Here is an 18,250-nt window from a genome sequence, read left to right as displayed (position 1 = left end):
ACAGTCGAGTAGTGATCCTTCTGCTACTTCGGTATACTTCTGGCTGTAATATAGGTGGTGACGAGTATAAATAAGGCTTCATTGCACAAGCATCACGATGTTGAGGCGATTCCAAACAAAACGCGACACCAAAAAAGTTCGATTGAAATCTTTGCAGCATCAATAAATTTCAGGATTGAACCCACCTGAAATATTGCATAACCCTGGTTGTTATCTCCTAAAGATTCATTTGAAGATACACCATGGCCAACGCTCCTAGCCAGGTGTCTACCGGGTCCGCTGGATTCCAGGATAAAGAAAAGCCGCAAGCAGTGCGCAAGGCTAATATCGTTGCGGCGAAAGGTTTGTACAAATTTATAGCCAGGATTTCATACATGCGCGAGGCATATGAATGATGTCGTCTCAAAGCAGCCTCTGCAATGCTGAAATATGCATCACCGCCTGGCCAGTGCTGACTTCTTAGCTGTGGCCAATGCTATCCGAACATCTCTTGGGCCCAAGGGCATGGACAAAATGGTAAGTTATTTCTAGCAATGAAGTCTCCCCGAATAGGGCGATTACTGATCGCTATAGATCAAAACAAGTAAGGGCGAGGTTATTATTACAAACGACGGACACACCATTCTCAAGCATATGGCGGTGATGCATCCAGCGGCCAAAATGGTAAGTATTTTTACATTTATCAAGATATTGGTAATGTATACTTACACGACCAGCTAGTGGATCTGTCTGCTGCGCAAGATGTCGAAGCCGGAGATGGCACAACGTCGGTTGTTGTGATATCGGGTGGCCTACTTGGTGCTGCCGAACGTCTTCTGCTTAAGGGAATTCATCCGACCATCATTGCTGAATCGTTTCAGCGAGCTGCTGCTCGGGCCGTCGAAATTCTGCGCGACATGTCCACCCCTGTGGAATTGAGTGACAGGACCTCTCTTGTGCGTGCGGCAACTACGTCCTTAAGTTCGAAGATTGTGTCGCAGTTCTCCCTAGTTCTTGCGCCTATGGCTGTTGATGCAGTTTTGAAGGTCATCAATCCGTCCATCCCTAAGAATGTCGACTTAGCGAACGTGCGTCTCGTGAAAATGCCTGGCGGAACCATCGAAGATACTGAGCTAGTCGACGGTCTTGTTCTTACGCAGCATGCGGTGAAAACTGCTGGGGGGCCTTCCCGCATGGAGAAGGCGCGTATCGGTCTTATTCAGTTCCAGGTCTCCCCTCCAAAACCCGACGTAAGTATAAGGTGCCGCAAATAAACTCACAAACAGATGGACAACCAGGTAGTAGTTAACGACTATCGTCAGATGGACAAGATTTTGAAAGAGGAGCGTACCTACTTGCTCAACATCTGCAAAAAAATCAAAAAGGCAAAATGTAATGTGCTTTTAATCCAAAAGTCTATTCTGCGTGATGCGGTAAATGATCTCTCATTACATTTCCTTGCAAAGCTCAACATTATGGTCATCAAGGATATCGAAAGAGACGAGATCGAGTTTATTTGCAAGAGCACGGGATGTCAGCCTATTGCTGACATCGACTCGTTTTCAGAAGACAAGCTAGGTCAAGCTGAGTTGATTGAGGAGATCTCAGATTCCGGGTCTCGGGTTGTAAAGGTCACCGGTGTCAAAAACACTAGTCAGACAGTGTCAATTGTGGTTCGCGGAGCTAATCAGCTTGTCCTTGATGAGACTGAGCGATCCATGCATGACGCCCTGTGCGTTATTCGATGCTTAGTCAAAGAGAGAGCTTTTATCGCAGGTGGCGGGGCTCCCGAAATTGAAATGTCACGTCAACTGGCTGCTGAAAGTCGTATGCTCTCGGGAACTGAGGCGTTCTGCTGGATGGAATTTGCGAACGCGCTGGAGATAATCCCGACAACGCTGGCCGAAAATGCGGGTTTAAATAGCATTAACGTCGTGACGGACCTCCGTAACCGTCACGAACACGGAGAAAAAAATGCAGGCGTTAGCGTCCGCAAAGGCGCGACAAAAAATATTGTCGACGAAAATGTTTTGCAGCCTTTGTTGGTTAATATCAGTGCTATTCAACTAGCAGCTGAGACTGTGAAGTCGCTCCTACGGATCGACGATATCGCTATCAGCCGATAATAGACTGTTGTATATACCTGCTACTACGATCCTTTGTATTAGAACTACACTCCTGCAACAAAGCTACTATTGTTTTGAAACATTTATTGCTCTTCGTAAACAAATTCAAGTCAGCAGAAACAGCCACTAATTTTTCTTCTCGTCGGACTCGATCAGTAGTCCAGTGTGCTCTTTCACTGCACGACGAGAAGAGGCGACTGTTTCGTCAACTTTCTGACGCAACTCTCTTGTAGTAAGTTCTGCACCCTTGATATTCTCCGTAATGAATGTACTGGCCTTGATATGCGCATTCGCAATTTCGGGAACCATCTTTTCGTAAGACCAAGCTAGCTGTGCAACGTTGTTGAAAGTCTCTGGAAGAAGGAAACGAAAAGCAACTCCTCCAAAAATGACCGGCGCAACGAAGCTGCGGAGTAGGACATTGTGCTTGCGAAAAACAATTGTACCGGAAAGAGCTGACACAAGAACATAGATAGCCCCGGGTAGTATCTCCTCAGTAGTAGGGTGGATGCTCGCGATAGTGGAGGTCACCTTGGTCTCGATGTTAAAATACTCCTTCAGAGCAGCGTCTACGTGCTTGTCCATTAACTCGAATTCTTTTATGAGCCAATTCCGTGCAGACCGCACGGAAGACTCGATGACTGTGGGAGGCTTCTTTATGACGATTGGGGTATCAGTGGTGTGACCAGCAGTAGCATCGTCATAGATTGATTTTTTGTCAGTCTAAATTTGTAAGCAATTATCGAGTACTCTGGCAGACACACGCACCTCTGCATAGACAGTGGACATGGTGCTCAAGAGCACAGTGGCACCAATTGTTCCCGCGATGAAACTACCAAAAAGTGTTCCGGAATTGGAAGGGCCGACGAACGATGACTGAGACCTCTATGGAGAGTTATTATCATAGAGCTGAGGTCTCATTGTAATATACTTACACGCTGAGATAGTCTATAGACTGATGACGCTGTGATCCGTGAAGACATCCGATACATAGTGTTGAAGTACCTTCTCGAGTCTGATGAAAGATGATATAAATAATTTGGCAGTGACCGCGGAAGCGATTTTGTGACTGACCCTATCCCTATGATTACGAAATTTTACTGGACACATATTGGTAACCCTTACTCAAACCAGAGAGCGACCTACATCGAGACAATGCAGCTTCCAATCGATTATTTAAATGATTTTCGTGCATCATCACGAACCGCCGTTATTATAAATAAATGGCAGGACCTTCGATGTTCGGTAATGTTCAGTAAGGCTGGGACAAGTATGCCGGCCTGCCCACGGTGCATCTGATCTGTCAAATTGTGACGTCAGATGTACTGCTCCACATACTCTACTAATATATTTATTTACATGGTCGCCGCTAATTGACACAAAGCCCTTCGGTAATCCCAATCTACGCTGACTATGTCTTCTGCTTTCTGCTCCTTGATATACCCTGCATATATATTAAGCTGTTGGTATACATATACCCAATATCGTCACGTGATGTCATTTGTTTACGGCTGGTTTCAATGTCGACCGTGAAACTGTTGTAAAGGCATAATATGACGGTTTTGGAGAATATATGAACATGAGACGTATATCTATTCTCACAGAATCTTACTTGGTCTCTTGAACGGCGGTTTCTGGTCTCGTCGTGACACCGTACAGGTGCTTCAGACCGATTAAGGAACAGAGAACATGTTAGTAGAGCACAGGCGACGAGAAATTGCGACTAACTATAGGCATCGCTCACGATCTCTCAGACAAGAAACTGAACGTGCCCGCCCGTCTCTTCGGCTGACAATCCCGTCAGCCCAGTCTCATACGATGGCCAGTGGCACAGCGACGCCTGCGACGGCCATGTCACCGCTCACTCCAGGGTCAATTCTAAGGACACCTCTCTTAAATACGTTTCCCCGATCAGCATTGAAACGGTTTCAATTCCAGCCTGGCTACTTCGGCTCGGTAGCGTCCTCCGGGACTTCAAGAGAATTGACGAGACTTTTGAAAGCGTCTACAAGGGCGTCAGCAGCTCGTGAACGAAGTGGAAAAGAGCTGCGAGATTTTGCGGTACAAATGTCCAAATGGGGCGACAGTACCTGTGATGATGCTGTCAGTGATGTGGCTGATAAAATAGGCGTCTTGATTTCGGAGATGGGAGAATTGGAGCTCGCTGAAGGCGTAGCTGGCTCTGACAGTGCCCTCAATGCCAGTGGTATGCTATGCGGCTTAGGTTTGGTGAAAGGTATCTTGAAACAGATACGAAGCACTGAGGCAGGTGTATTGCGAGCGCGAGCGCATCGTATCAAGCTGTCTACCGAAATCGCCCGTCTTCGCGTGAGAGGTTGCAGCACACAGGCTGATGTCGAGAAGATTGAGCAGTTAGAGCAGGAGTACGTACGAGCCGAAGCAGAAAGCCTCGTCGCTGAAGCGCAGTTATTCAATATGACTCGCCGCAAACTGAAGGAAGCTTGCCTAGTCCAGTTCGATGCAGTAATCACTCGGTGCGAGAAGAGTCTTATACTCGCCCGGCATGCTATTGAGATATTGGATCTGCTAGACGACACTCCAGTCCTTCCAGGTGAAGATCGACCAAAATATGCCGGCGAAGGTAGAGGTCGTCGTATCCTTAGCGAGGTCGATCGGCAGCTTACAGAATGGCACCAGGATCGTAATTCAGCTGATTTAGCCATTGGTGGGCAGCACATTGGCAATGTTTCAGTGACGAACAGTGCTCACCAAGGAGTGAACGCTCGCCGCGATGACGAAAATGATGGTGGTGATGGGAGCAGAAGTTTTAGTCCCAGTGCACACAGTCGTGACCGTGGCGATGGTCCGGATGAGTCAATTTGCGCCGCAGCAGCGGCCGCAGCTATATCTTTCCCCGGAAATCGTTAGGCTACTAAGTTGCATCTTTTTATCCATACGCATATGTGTCATTTCAGGGTGTATTAATATGTGTACCACATATCCTTATCATGTCTTTACTAAATATACAAGTTCCGCCTAAGCTCCTCAATGTGCGTGGTTATATGGGCGGAGCAGCCATCACATACCGTGAAATTAGTTTATCGCACAGATGGCTTCTTTCGACCGTAGCTTGTAATTACGTGTATTTGCTCGTACAGTGGCAATCCGTGCCATGCTGTCTACTCTCCTTCTATCGCCAAAAGAACTTCGTCACGATCAGAACGAGTGGAGATGGTTTTTCCAACCTCATAAAAGGAGATCATTATTGCACAGGAAATAGCCACCTTGAACATACGGGGGACCAAACCTTTGAATAGGGCCGATAAACCCTCATTGTTGACAATGTCGGTGAGCAAAGCGAACATATTGTCCTTGGCTGGGTTTTTGTTCTGTAAGACCTGTCGTCGCGTTTTCCCGACATCAAAAGGTGTTGTTAAAAGAGCGGCTAAGCTTCCTGCAGCAGCCCCAGTGACGAATGCTTGTGCGAACGTTGCAATTCGCGATGGCCTCGGTCGATCTTGATTCAAAGACCCTATCATCTTACGGCATTGCTCATATCCAGTCCAATAAATTGCTGAGAAGGGTACATCTCTCCAGAGCGTAAAAGCAAGGCCTCTCCACATTGAAAGTGGGCCTTGCTGTTGAACCATAATCTTAATGCCTTGCAGTGTTGTGGCGAAGGCTTCTTTGCTATTCATTTTCATGGAACTAGCACCTGAAGACAACGACTGTAACCTCGTCCTAAAAAGTTCGACAGGAGATATGGCAGTGGAAGACAGCGTTCGTGCGAAACCTCCACAGATCAACGGTGCAAAAAAATCAGAATCGAATGGAACTCGCTGCCGAAGATAGTCATAGCCAACGAAATAAATGACATTCGATGGAATGGCCATAAACCTATAACTGTCAGTAATGTCTAAAATGATGCATGTCGTTCTTACAGAGTAGGTGACATGCCGCGAAAAAGTGCCGACGCTCCCTCATAGCGCGCGATTTTCTTTAAGCCATCCCAAGTGCTACTATATTGAGTTGACCGATAGCTTTCGTGCACTGCGCACTCGTCGAAATGAGAAACCACGCAGTATGATACAGAAGATGGCATCGAAAAGACATCGCGGCAGCATGCACTAACGCCCAGATCGACTGTGGCTGCGTGTGGAGGTAGGCTAGCGGCAGGATAAACGTTCAGTCTGACGTCTCTGTGTTGTAGCGCCCGAAGGACACCAGCTCCTTTGGACTCTGGAGAATTGACACCGGGAGATGTAACAGCATCATTTGTAGATCGTATCACTCCTGGAATACTATTGCTTGTACCCTGTTGCAGCTGCACCCGAACTCTCACAACGTCAAGGGGAGTAGCTTAATGTCAGCGCATTTGCTTGGTCACTATTTTCGTAAATTTGGCCATACCTATCAGCGAATTAATGAGTGATCCCGCAGAGGCGCTCAAAATACGCTGTCCAGCTGATATTTCCTCTATGGTAGTTCGAGTCATTTCAGGACCGCTTGTAGAGTCTTAAGCGACCACAGTCGACATGTGCTGTAATTAAGATAAGCCAGACGTCTCCAGACTAGAGACTAGACTAGGCCCTGGGCGTCAACGTCCAACGTTGTAGACAGTAGACTGTTGTAATCTTGCTTCGATATAACCAAGATGAAAAAATGGCTTGTTAGTATGGGCGACGTCCGGGTGAGCCAAGGCGCCGCAGTGACGCGAGCATAACTGTGGCGATGCTATGGCACAGATGGGAATTTAGTGAACTAGCTCACAGAAGTCAAACACAGTGATATATCTTGCGTGACTAAATTATTTACTTGCTCCTCATTCCGCTTGTTACATTTTATCAAAAGAAATTTGCCCCCAAAATATCATAAGATCTCGCACGAAGTAAAACTGAATACTGTGGTGGGTGGAACGCATAATCGACATTACGACATTACCTGTCAGAAGCGCATAGTCTGTGTTAATCGCATAGTAAAAACCAGTGACGCATACGATGTATCATCCACCACCTGTTGCTGTGCCTCCTGCTGCCAAAAGGTTTAAACAAGACGGACAAGTTATGATTCCTGCTGGTCAAATGGGAAGGCCAATGGGATCTGGTGTAATTCCTGTTGGGGTTTCAGGTATGCCGGCAGGAGTTGGTCTACCGATACAACATAGCCAGCTTTACGGACAGATGAATGTCGAGGAAGAAGAGCAAGACGGCGAACGAGGAATGCACAATCTTCCGCCAGGTGCTATTCTTGCAGAGAAGGGAGGTCTTGGCGATGAAATCGACGGTCTAAGTGCTCGCGAGATATCTGCTGCACGATTCGTCCGCCACCACGAGTGGATGGAAGAAATACTAGGTACGGCTTATCCCTGGCGAAACATTGTGCCTCCAGATCTTTTCAGTAAGACGGGGAAAACACGGGCACGCACTACGGCTGGTGATGATCTTGTTACAAGCGATCATCAAGAGGATCTTATTTTTGGTACCAAAGGAGAGATTGAGGAACGAATTCGCGCTGTTGAAAAGAGTACGGAATTAATGATACAGCTGTATGACGAAACACTGAAAGTCAAGAGGTAGTTTTATATAAAGCGCTGAATGTACGTTACAAGGTTGGGTTGTTAAATTCTGTTTCAATGTATTTTAGTAGTAAATGTACAACGATTCTATACTATCCACCGGAAGATTTATCGCGAGCACGAACAGTAAGTTGACGAATGAGAACAAACCCTTATATGATCGATATCTGTGGGTTACTTTCCAATGCTGTCTTCGAGAGTCTTGACATGAGCCTCGACTTTTTGCACATGCTTGGACAGAGTCAAGAGGTCTTCCATCAGAAGGGCATTCGAGTCCCGATAGGCCTCCAGAATATAGGTGTATCCAAAGAAGCCAGTGAGGGACGTTCCAAGGAGGAAACCGTAGAATCTTTATGTCAATAAGGACGTTATTCGAATGAAGTATTTTCAAGAAAAAAACAGCCTATTGGCTGCTCAGATGAACATACCCTCCGCGGAAACCCCCAATCGGTTTTTTAACTCTAACAGCTGGTGCTGCTGCGATGTTGGCCCGTATGGCGGAAGTCGACATAGAACGGATGCTTACTCGGAACATATTTCTGAAGATGAATTTAGTTCTCGGAGATTGGAGACGGGTCGGAATAGACAAAACAGCCAAAAATGCAATATAATTCCAGTCGCTCGTAACTCTTTGCGATTAATCAACCGAAGGAAAGTGTTCTGATGGATGACTGAGCGAAGTAGTCGTCGAAAAACTGAATTGTGATCTGTAATTTTTGATGTTGATTTATGATTCGTCCACCATCATACTTCCGATATTACGTAGGGCGTTGGTGACCCGTAGAGTGGAAAGTGCGCTTTCTTATCCGATATTACCCCGCTGCTGCGCCGTTTACTTGTACTCAAAACCATGGTTACAGTCTATCTAATACACTCAGATTATAGGCCTAGATTGCTCGTTTTCTGAACACCCTTACACCTTGTCTCCGGGTGTTCTTCCGATTACTTAACGTATATTATGTTCATGAGATCACAATAAGGACTTTTTATAATCCCAAACCTGAAAAGTCTATAGCAATGTTAGCTGCCGTACGACACCGAGCGAAGCATTCGATGTTTTGTCAGATCGAAGAACTAGCGACGTGCAACTATACGAGTAGGCGTGAAGAAGCAAATGCTTGAGCGTGCGCCACTTGTGGCTTGGTTTATACACTTAGCAGGTCTTGTGGCGTAATCTCCACAGGTTAAGTTTTACGCTTTATCAATGTTTATGATAGGGTAGTGTCATGTGAGCTGGACATTCTCCCATAGCAGGACGCCGCATGATTTAAGGCATACTCGCCGTACCGAACCCTCCAGACTATCAAATCAATGTCCAAGCCGTGAGCTTGGGTTTGAATGGGGCAGTCACTTGAATAAACTTGTCGGCCCTGGAGATATTTATCTCTAGTATCTGTACTCTGACTTTTGGTGTGATTCCTTTGGTTAGAACAGATTCGTGGGCCATTGACAAAGATAATCGGAAGAACTGTCAGCACAAGTGAACTCGGTCACAAGTACATACGGTCTTCTGACGGAGGGCCGCATCGTTAAACAGTCCGAAAGCATACATGAGGATCCTGCAATACCAACAACAAAAATTACATTGAAGATCGTATAGCACGGTGGATCCACCCGAGTCATCGCTTTTACCTCTGCTTTGGCATTACAGTACGTCATGTCAATAGAGAGTCAGGTTGCTGAGTTGATCCGACGATCTCAGTTCGATGATGCCATAACACTCATTCAATCCTCGGCCGGCGACAGTTTCGATGCGGACGTCCGTGAAAATCAGCTCCGGGTGGTCAAAGCTCTTAAAGCCGAGTCTCTATTCGACCAGAATAGGTTCAAGCTTTCTATGCAGCTATTTTCTGAGATCTCAGCTGCGCCAGAAAGAGTATTACAGCTTTACCCGCCATCGATATCGGGTGTGCTCTCTATGTACCACAACACCGATGATGAAGTCGTCCTCAACAACCAGAAAACAGACGTAGACCGTCCCGATTTAATCGCGCACGACGTCCCATCATCATCGGATCTATCACCGACCAGTTTGATGTTGCACAGCGAAGCTGGTGATCCCTATACTCGTCAGGTGGCACAGCATGGGGAAAGTATGCTTTCACAATCTACGCCTAAGACATTTTTGATTAAGCCTATTGTCCGTTCAAGTGCTGGGCAACCGACTCAAAGACGATCATCCAGCGTGAGCAGGGCTCGCATTCCGTCGTCTGCTATTCAATCGAATGCTACACTATCAAAATCACGAGCAACTAAGGAGACATATGCGGAAAATTCTCATGCTCAAATGGCTCCTCTTACTGATCTTAGCAGTGATTCACAAAAGATGGAAAAACAGGATAAGCAGGATATCTTCGATATCATTTTCAAGCCGAAACGGGATAGTAACAAGAGAGATCAATCAACACATCAGAGGTCAGCATCAGCTGTCCTAACTTCTGCGTCCCTCCGACGACTTATATCTACACAAGCGTCGGATAGAAGAACGGTTTCGAGCACCACTTCAGATGGTTTATTAAGCCGCACACTAGACGAGATTGGTGACGGTATAAGTGGCATTTTTGGTCTATCGAAAGTTTCCGATGATAGCAAGCATCGTCGTTCGACTTTCACGAACAAGATACAGGATGTGGTGCCCTTACCTGGGACTGCTCCCAGAGAAGACGGGTTCGATGGAATAACTTTGCATAATGCCACTATACACTTAATCAGCTACCTCACAGACACGCGGCGAAAACTATCCAGACTACGACAGATTAATTCTGGCAAGCTGTCACAACTCGATATAGAAAAGCTGTCTGAATTGGACCTTTTATCCACTGATACATACGGTCCGCCAGAACTGATAGAGAGGAGAGCAGTACTTGTTGACACAGCTCTATTTCGCTCGTATATTCTTGTGAATCCTACTATAGTTGGATCTTTACTACGACTACCGAACTGCTGCGACACAGATGTTGTTAGTTCCATTCTACGCACTCGATCGAGATGGACTGACCTGCTTGATTTTTATTACTGGAAGTCGTATCATGCGGACGCACTAAAACTACTTCGTGATCTTGGCGAGAGCGGCAAGGTACCTGAGCTATCAGGTCCTCGCCCGACAGTCTCGTACTTACAAAGGTTGGACAACAAACATTTAGAGGTTATTTTGGATTTCATTAAGTGGCCGATGTCTATCAATGAAGTCTATGGCGAACATGTGTTCTTGGAGCGATCGCCCCAGTCTGAATCGCTCTCACGAGACAAAGTTTTGAAATTTTTGGCGACCGAAACTACGTCATCGCGCGAGCTTGCTATCAAGTACCTGAACCACATAATTTTTACTTTAGGGGAACAATCACCGGACTTTCATAACGAGTTGGCGATATTGTATCTGGAGCAGCTGAAGCACGACGGATATAACTTTGCTTATGATCCTCGGGTCCAGTTGTCGCTAGATAATCTGCTAGAGTTTTTGGAGAAATCGACGCAGTATAGGCCTGAAAGACTTTTAGGACTACTTCCTAGAGATCTAAGCCTTTTCTGGGAACCACGAGCGGTTCTTCTTAGTAAAATTGGTGAACACAAGCGAGCGCTAGAGATCTATGTCTTCAATATGAAAGACTACGAGAAAGCACAAAAATATTGCGCAGATGTTTTCCGAAAGCAGCATTACCAGTCACTCACGGAGCCCTCCGCCCGAGCGGACAATGAGGCAAAGTCGGTATTTCACATCTTACTGGAGCTGTACCTTCGTCCTCCCTTACAATATTCGTCAATTGTATCGCGAGGACCATCTGAAAACTCCAATACTGATCACGGCTTTGTTGATAATGACCATCCGTCTTCCAAACTGGCCAATGAGACGTTGAGCGCGAGACTATCTACAGGGGAAGCTTCCAGACACGGCGTCGGATACGAATCTTCATTGAACCTGGATGCCGCTTTGTCGCTTCTATCTACCCATGGAGCACACCTTTCCGCTAAAGATGCGTTGGCTCTCCTTCCATCTACAATCAAGGTATCGACTTTATATGCCTTTTTCTACGGCCACTTACGAGCCACTTTCAACGATGTTGCACGAGGTCGTGTCAGTACTTCTTTGAGAAAGGCAGAACTAGTGCGGACTCAGGAAAACCTGTTGAACGTAAAAAATCGGTCAGTAATGGTCGAAGATACACGAGTATGCCCTGTGTGCCTCAAACGGTTAGGCAACAGTGTGGTTGCAGTGTTTCCGAACAATGCTGTGGTGCACTACGGATGCACTAGGCAGTACAAGGATCAGATTGGTGGTATTTAGAAGGTAATGAAAAATGTATTATATGAATGAAAAACCTTCTCGAGTTTTCTTGATCGGGGATATAGGTGTTTGTAGAAAATATACATTAAGCCTCAGTAGTAAACTCCTCGTAATGAAGACCAGATTCCGAAATGCACTTTAACCGGTTTCCCTATTAGTCTGTGATGCATTGCCGTGCTCGCGCGCGCTTGACGTTGATCTCCAGAAAGCTATCCCAGGTGAAACTCTTACCTGAAATCCAAGATGTAACGGGAGCGATTTTATGCCCGCGTAGCAAAGACTTCCTTTTAATACGACAGCGCCGTGATTTCATTTTCAACGTTTTCCAGTCTATACTCTGTGTGATAATACGCATATTTTCCATGTCACCCTGTCGACTGAAAGCAACTATGATACGAAAGTTGATACCGACAGACGATATGATATCCGTGAGCCATGCCCAAGACAATAATCCGATATTGTTCGAGAGGACCACAGCAAGCAAGGTAAGATGAGGAAAGATGGGCACGTAGCTTTTAAAAAGCATGTCGAACGGAAGATTGTCCAATACCAGTTCCTGAAGAGAATTTGAATTCTGCTCCAATAGCATGCGTAGGGCATACAATGTTTCCCATTGTATCGATTTGCTCAGGCTGGCCTGGAGAATTAACCAGTCTGTCGTTCCGGATATTGCGAGACGTCGTAGTTTCTTGAATTTGTATATATCGCCAAATTTCAGCCTGGCAAAATTAGCTATAGACAATGAGGTGATAGAAGAAGGCAGTGAATCGACCACCAGACCAAGTAACGCAGAGTCACATTCAAAGGAGACACATTTTAAAGATGTCAGATGACGGAGTAGGTTTTTGACGCCACGGAACCCATCTTCAGCGTAATATGTGTCCTCTCTTATGTCTTCATCCGGTGATTCTCTTATGACACCATCCGTCGGTGTTGGATCTTCCGCATCAACGGGTCCAATGATCGTGATCATATGTATCAACGTAGAAAGACTCGGTTGCCAGTAATTAGATTTTTTTCACTACTTGCAAGGCTTACTCTTTAAGTGTTCTTTTCAACAATGCCCCGGACCCCTTGGGTCTGATTGCCGCGTCGTATTGTTTATCTGCCATTGAAGCAAGTTCAAAGAATTTAATTAGTCCGTTCGTCATATGTTCGTCATAGTCCGCCGTCGTGTCCTTAACCGATCCTGATCCATTCGCGTCAATACAAGGGAGAAAGAGCCTCAGTTCACGATACATATAAGAGGTGAGCAGAACGTTCATGCGCTTGTTAACTAGCACTGATCCATAGAAGTCACTGCCACGGAAATCCGAGTATACTATGAGCAATATCTCATCGGGAAGATCCATGAGGCTAAGAGCCTTCCTGTAGCTGTATTTTATCGGGTACATCCCGCATATCTCAGTATCGTAGGCAGCTTATGGTGACGTGACGGTTGCGATCGACTTTCTAGAGGCCGAAGTCATCAGTGTTACTACTATTCAGCTACATCCTACAGTGTGGCAGACTTTACCCGGCTGCAGCAGAAGTGCTTGATGCATCGACCCCTGAATGTTGAAAATTTTGATTTTTGCTTTCGGATCAAATTAATTTTCAAGGCAGAGAAGCAGCCGATGCCAGAGGACGTGCTGCACATCACTATTTGATACACAAGTGAATCAATCTTGAATGCTGTTGGTTCGACGTCCACTATTGAATCTTAGACTCAAAGCAGAAAAAATAAGCTGTATAGTCTATCGAAGACTAGGAGAAGCTAACGCTCGCACAATGACCGAACAGCCATATGTATCTTTAACGGAAGGACGTGCTACTGTGCTTTTTCCATCGGAGAACGAAGTCTTCTATAACCCTGTCCAGCAATTTAATCGTGATCTCTCAATATCGGTGATTAAAGCTTGGTCAGCTGAATATTTACAAGAGAAAGGAAGCAAACGGAGCCAGCGAAAAAAACAAAAAACTCGGAAAGGACAGACTGATGAGGAAGAGAAACGAGCTAATTCAGCGGAAATGGCTAATCGCCCTGGAAACGCTGAAGATCAAGAAGGCAGTGCCAAGATTACCATATTGGAAGCTCTGTCAGCTACTGGTCTCCGCGCCATTCGATACGCTCTGGAGATACCTAACGTAAACAAAGTAATTGCCAATGACTTCTCACCGTCTGCTGTTGAAGCCATCAAACGCAATATCGAAAATAACCCTGGGTGTGAGCACGTTGTTGTGCCCTCGCAGGGGGACGCTAATGCAGTGATGTATGCCCACAAGGAACAGCCATTTCACTGTATAGACTTGGATCCCTATGGAACTGCCGCCCCCTTTGTCGACGCTGCAGTTCAAAGTATCGCTAGTGGTGGTCTGCTACTGGTTACTTGCACTGATCTCTCGATCTTGGCCGGGTCGGGATACCCCGAGAAGTGTTTTACGAATTATGGTGGCATGACATGTCGATCCGAATTTTCACACGAGTCTGCTTTGAGACTTGTGTTAAGCATGTTGTCGACTTCCGCGGGCAGATATGGGAGAACTATAGAGCCTCTACTTTCATTGTCGATTGACTTCTATGTTCGATTATTCATTAGAGTCCGAACCTCGCCTGTGCAAGCAAAGCTTAGTTCAAGCAAAACTATGGTCACATATACATGTTCGGGCTGTGGTGCGACATCCTGCCAACCTCTAGGACGTGCTACACCGCAGCCTAACAATCAAATGAAATTCGGATTCTCACAGGGTCCTCCAATCGGATCCCATTGTGATTACTGTGGGTTTGTTCATCATATAGGAGGGCCGATGTGGGGAGGTTCACTTCATAACCGCTCCTTTATCGCGAAAGTTCAAGAGGTTGTCAGGAATCTGGACGAGCGGGTTTACAAGACAACCCCACGTATACAAGGCATGCTTTCGCTCGCTGCCGCAGAAATTGATGTACCCTTCTATTTCACACCCTCGCATCTCTCTGGTGTTATCCACTCCTCGTGTCCTCCAATGGCTACATATCTTTCAGCTCTATTGAATGCTGGATATATTGCATCAAGCACACATGCACTACCAGGTGCCATCAAAACAAATGCACCATGGTCGTTCCGCTGGGATGTTATGCGCGAGTGGCTGAAAGCGAATCCAGTGGTTATGAAAAATATCAAAGATAACACTCCAGCTCACGCATTACTTCGATCACTTGAGCCCAGTCATAAAATCGACCTCACTATACATCCCGAGGCAGACACAATACAAGGAACTAACCGTAAATCGAAGCTGATTCGGTATCAACAAAACCCGTTACCTAACTGGGGACCCAAAGCCAAGGCTACAGGCGATAGAAGGTCTACCAAATTTTTGAAGAGAGATGCACCAGATCATACAAAAGATGATGACGTCAAGCATCGTAAGTCGGAATAAGACATTTCGCAGAGTATGCTCGCTTAAAAATATTATTTTGTGTCATAAGCTCAAAGTCGTAGAAAACTGACAACCCCATTACAATAACCAATGAGATCGTTAATGCGACGCTTCTCTGAAATTTGGCAGTTTTTCCAAGAAATGAGCGCTGCCTGAAGGTCGCGCTGATCGCGTTCTCGAACTATGAGATCGCCATGGTGTTTCAAAAAAATCGACATCCAAGCTTGAACTAATTCGTAGTCGATATGCGCCGACATATGATTAGTCATAGCATCGACAAAGAGAGTGAGTTCATGTTTCTCAGCTTCTTTCAGTGCTGAAATTTCAAGATCTGTTTGCGCGGGCGATAATCCCTTCAAGTGTTCTATGAATGCCGTGTTGTTGCCTAGCTCGTGGCTCTCGCGTAAAAGATCTCCAAATTCAGATCTGGTTAATTGCTCAGTCGTGTATCTAGTTCTCTGCTTTTCTCCTTCTTTCGATTTGACGTCTTCTTCATTGTTGAGAAAGAACGGTGCGTTTTGAAGAGGTTTAGGAGCTGATGTCGGTTTGTTGCGTCGCTTGATAATATCTATGTTCACCATGGAGACATACTTTGTACGCGGCTGAGAGCTAAGAGTTACCAGCTCGCTATCTAGCTGTCCAGGTGAAATATAAACACCTGAATCTTCTCTATCGTAGCGTGTATACTCTCTCGAGACACCGTTGACACCTTCAAGAGGATCGAGCGCTGGCTCTAGCGAAATTGAAGGCATGTTAACTTTCATGACGTCGTCCTCTTCATGAGAAGTCAGTTTCCGAAGTGGCACTTGTGTAAAAAGCGTACGGTTCGTCCAAATATTCAGCCCCACACCATTATCATGTGCAGTTACCAGCCATTGCTCATTGCCTGATAAGCAAAGAGACCTCACAGGTGATTCTACCATCATGGCATCTATACAGCAGCCAGTTGGGAGATCGAAGGTCCGAATAGTATGATCGGCTGATGCTGACACTATCCAACGGCCATCTGCCGAGAAATCGTAGGCTGTGATAGCACCTTTGTGTCCAGCTAGCGTACGTACTAATCTCGAACTTATGCCGTCAATTATAACGATAGTTTGATTGGCAAGACCAATTGCTAAGAGCTCGGTAGACTTGTGCAATGCCATGGAATTGGCCGCTGCTGGAAGTGCTAACTTCGCTCTCAGCATGCCGCTCTTGAAGTCGTGAATTGCGAACGTTCCGTCCCGGGAGCACGAATAGATGACACGATTCATGTTGTCCATTGCTACTCCTGTGACTGCTTTAGAATGTGTCTTCAAGCGTTTCCGATTTATACCACTCTGCAGATTGAAGACATCGACAGCTCCACCATGTGATCCTGTCAAAGCAAAATTTCCACAATGCGAAATCGCCACCGAGTTTACAAAAGTTTTGTCGGCGGTTCGCAGTTGCCAGCGCCCCACTATACCGCTTTGTGATGACCAAGTCCGGGCAAAAACTTCATTTTTGTGGGCTGTGATTACATTCTCCCAATCGCTTGCCCGACTTGATTCAAAAGCAATTGCTGTGATTTCGGAAAACTTCTCACGCAACGTACTTGTCAATCCGGCGACTCTTTTGCTTTTGTTCATCCTCTCTCGTTGAGAAAATTCATGACTTTGAGCATCCTTCCTCAATGAGAATGCCCACAGAGTTCGATCCAGCGAAGCCGACAAAAGGAAATGGCCCTCGTTATCAGCAAATTTAACGTGTGTTGGTGGCAAGGCATGACCGCTCCGTGAACGTAGCAGCCGTGGGGGTGATATAACCACCACAGAGGAACTGGAACTCATTGAAGGATCAAAAACAAATTCCTTGAGCGAATTGTCGCCACCTGCCGTCACGAATACAGGCTGGCCGTTAAGAAACTGAATATTCATTACGCCGCCACCTGAGTCTGTAGAATGAACGTTTCGAAGAATATGCAGACGGCGTTGTCGGTCGAGATCATAAAAATATATGTCGCCGTCACGCGTTCCCAGAGCTAGATGTGCGTAGCCGTCCGTTCGAAATGACATGGAGCATATCTTCTGTTTGCAGTTAAGTTCGAATAGTACACGATTTTGCCGAAGATTGTATGTTTGCACAAGACCGTTCGTAAAGACCAATCCCACGACGTCCAGGACAGGCGCCTGCGCTATCTCAGCAAGTGGGATCTCAAACGGAGAAGATTGAAATACAAGCTTCCCGGTCCGTATATTATAAATAAGCAAGTATGAGTGTGTTGCAACAACAATCTTGTTTAAATATGTATGCGGATGCATGACTTTAATGACGTCGCCCGCTCCTGGCGGCAATACGAACGAAGTGTATAGCTGAGGTGAAGTTCTCGCTTTGTTTCCTGTATAGCGATATACAAGTATCGAGTCGCCCGCGCTTACACATATATACTCTCCAAACACCAAGAGATGGTCTAACGGAGTTGCTGCAGGCGTAGCCACAACGTGCTCGAGTTTTCCACGACGGAAAATGCCAACTTTTGTATCCCAAATAGCATATACGTAGTGAAAATGTGTTTCCAAAGCTCGGATCGGTACATCCGTCTGGGGATTTGAAACGAACAGCAAATGTAACGTACTAGCCTTGATATGTTAATACAATGTTCCTTCCTCTCCTGTTACGCTTACATCGTATACTTGGAACGATTTACCAACACAAGTCGTAATGATGATTTTTTGGCCGAGTGTCGACACTGAAAACGGTACCTCGTTCGTTACATGGCCTAATGACTGCACAGATCAGTATACCCTTCGAGTAAACCTACCCTAAATGGCGCGAATATCTTAGAGGCTGAAGCAGGCCGTGCCAGAGACCCGATATCTTGGTCTTTTGATACCGTCTTTCTGCGCTTGGAACCATCATCGGCTCGAGAAGTATGTCCTACGGACGGCATTGTGGTCGATTATATTT

The 18,250-nt window shown here is 46.0% G+C and overlaps 9 protein-coding genes across 9 annotated transcripts; 5 read left to right on the top strand and 4 right to left on the bottom strand.

Moving 5' to 3' along the window:
- Nucleotides 1-110: 110 nt before the first annotated feature.
- On the top strand, nucleotides 111-2,185 carry V1510DRAFT_409640 (chaperonin Cpn60/TCP-1 family). The gene is made up of 5 exons (XM_066932599.1): nucleotides 111-342; nucleotides 464-516; nucleotides 574-663; nucleotides 717-1,229; nucleotides 1,266-2,185. Exons 1-5 carry the CDS (start codon nucleotides 243-245, stop codon nucleotides 2,103-2,105), a joined length of 1,596 nt encoding a protein of 531 aa, XP_066791912.1. The 5' UTR covers nucleotides 111-242; the 3' UTR covers nucleotides 2,106-2,185.
- Nucleotides 2,118-3,268, bottom strand: V1510DRAFT_409638 (apolipo protein O-domain-containing protein). Its single transcript, XM_066932598.1, has 3 exons — nucleotides 3,041-3,268; nucleotides 2,874-2,990; nucleotides 2,118-2,828 (listed from the first exon to the last, which is right to left on the bottom strand). Exons 1-3 carry the CDS (start codon nucleotides 3,095-3,097, stop codon nucleotides 2,232-2,234), a joined length of 771 nt encoding a protein of 256 aa, XP_066791911.1. The 5' UTR covers nucleotides 3,098-3,268; the 3' UTR covers nucleotides 2,118-2,231.
- Nucleotides 3,269-3,956: 688 nt separating this feature from the next.
- Nucleotides 3,957-4,994, top strand: V1510DRAFT_358337 (Eisosome component PIL1-domain-containing protein; the record flags this gene model as incomplete). Its single annotated transcript, XM_066930906.1, has 2 exons — nucleotides 3,957-4,293; nucleotides 4,330-4,994. The coding sequence occupies 2 exons, from the start codon at nucleotides 3,957-3,959 to the stop codon at nucleotides 4,992-4,994; spliced, it is 1,002 nt and encodes a 333-aa protein (XP_066791910.1).
- A 30-nt stretch (nucleotides 4,995-5,024) lies between these two features.
- On the bottom strand, nucleotides 5,025-6,898 carry V1510DRAFT_409630 (mitochondrial carrier domain-containing protein). The gene is made up of 3 exons (XM_066932597.1): nucleotides 6,477-6,898; nucleotides 6,008-6,425; nucleotides 5,025-5,963 (listed from the first exon to the last, which is right to left on the bottom strand). The coding sequence occupies exons 1-3, from the start codon at nucleotides 6,559-6,561 to the stop codon at nucleotides 5,246-5,248; spliced, it is 1,221 nt and encodes a 406-aa protein (XP_066791909.1). The 5' UTR covers nucleotides 6,562-6,898; the 3' UTR covers nucleotides 5,025-5,245.
- V1510DRAFT_409628 (uncharacterized protein) lies at nucleotides 6,808-7,827 on the top strand. Its single transcript, XM_066932596.1, has one exon. The coding sequence runs from the start codon at nucleotides 7,064-7,066 to the stop codon at nucleotides 7,640-7,642; it is 579 nt and encodes a 192-aa protein (XP_066791908.1). The 5' UTR covers nucleotides 6,808-7,063; the 3' UTR covers nucleotides 7,643-7,827.
- A 1,471-nt stretch (nucleotides 7,828-9,298) lies between these two features.
- Nucleotides 9,299-11,923, top strand: V1510DRAFT_358892 (vacuolar sorting protein 39 domain 2-domain-containing protein; the record flags this gene model as incomplete). Its single annotated transcript, XM_066930947.1, has 4 exons — nucleotides 9,299-9,550; nucleotides 10,013-10,181; nucleotides 10,302-11,397; nucleotides 11,527-11,923. 4 exons carry the CDS (start codon nucleotides 9,299-9,301, stop codon nucleotides 11,921-11,923), a joined length of 1,914 nt encoding a protein of 637 aa, XP_066791907.1.
- Nucleotides 11,534-13,399, bottom strand: V1510DRAFT_409621 (uncharacterized protein). Its single transcript, XM_066932595.1, has 3 exons — nucleotides 12,962-13,399; nucleotides 12,155-12,924; nucleotides 11,534-12,059 (listed from the first exon to the last, which is right to left on the bottom strand). The coding sequence occupies exons 1-3, from the start codon at nucleotides 13,315-13,317 to the stop codon at nucleotides 12,016-12,018; spliced, it is 1,170 nt and encodes a 389-aa protein (XP_066791906.1). The 5' UTR covers nucleotides 13,318-13,399; the 3' UTR covers nucleotides 11,534-12,015.
- Nucleotides 13,400-13,479: 80 nt separating this feature from the next.
- V1510DRAFT_409619 (N2,N2-dimethylguanosine tRNA methyltransferase-domain-containing protein) lies at nucleotides 13,480-15,367 on the top strand. Its single transcript, XM_066932594.1, has one exon. The coding sequence runs from the start codon at nucleotides 13,595-13,597 to the stop codon at nucleotides 15,317-15,319; it is 1,725 nt and encodes a 574-aa protein (XP_066791905.1). The 5' UTR covers nucleotides 13,480-13,594; the 3' UTR covers nucleotides 15,320-15,367.
- A 2-nt stretch (nucleotides 15,368-15,369) lies between these two features.
- Nucleotides 15,370-18,233, bottom strand: V1510DRAFT_358755 (Utp21 specific WD40 associated putative domain-containing protein; the record flags this gene model as incomplete). The annotated part of the gene is made up of 3 exons (XM_066930936.1): nucleotides 15,370-17,922; nucleotides 17,968-18,069; nucleotides 18,105-18,233. 3 exons carry the CDS (start codon nucleotides 18,231-18,233, stop codon nucleotides 15,370-15,372), a joined length of 2,784 nt encoding a protein of 927 aa, XP_066791904.1.
- Nucleotides 18,234-18,250: the final 17 nt, after the last annotated feature.

Source organism: Dipodascopsis tothii, assembly GCF_038497935.1.
Source record: "Dipodascopsis tothii strain CBS 759.85 unplaced genomic scaffold V1510scaffold_1, whole genome shotgun sequence".
NCBI classification, from domain to species: domain Eukaryota; kingdom Fungi; phylum Ascomycota; class Lipomycetes; order Lipomycetales; family Lipomycetaceae; genus Neoaidaea; species Neoaidaea tothii.
Note: the sequence above shows the minus strand (reverse complement) of the source record. Positions and strands in the feature narration are given on the sequence as shown.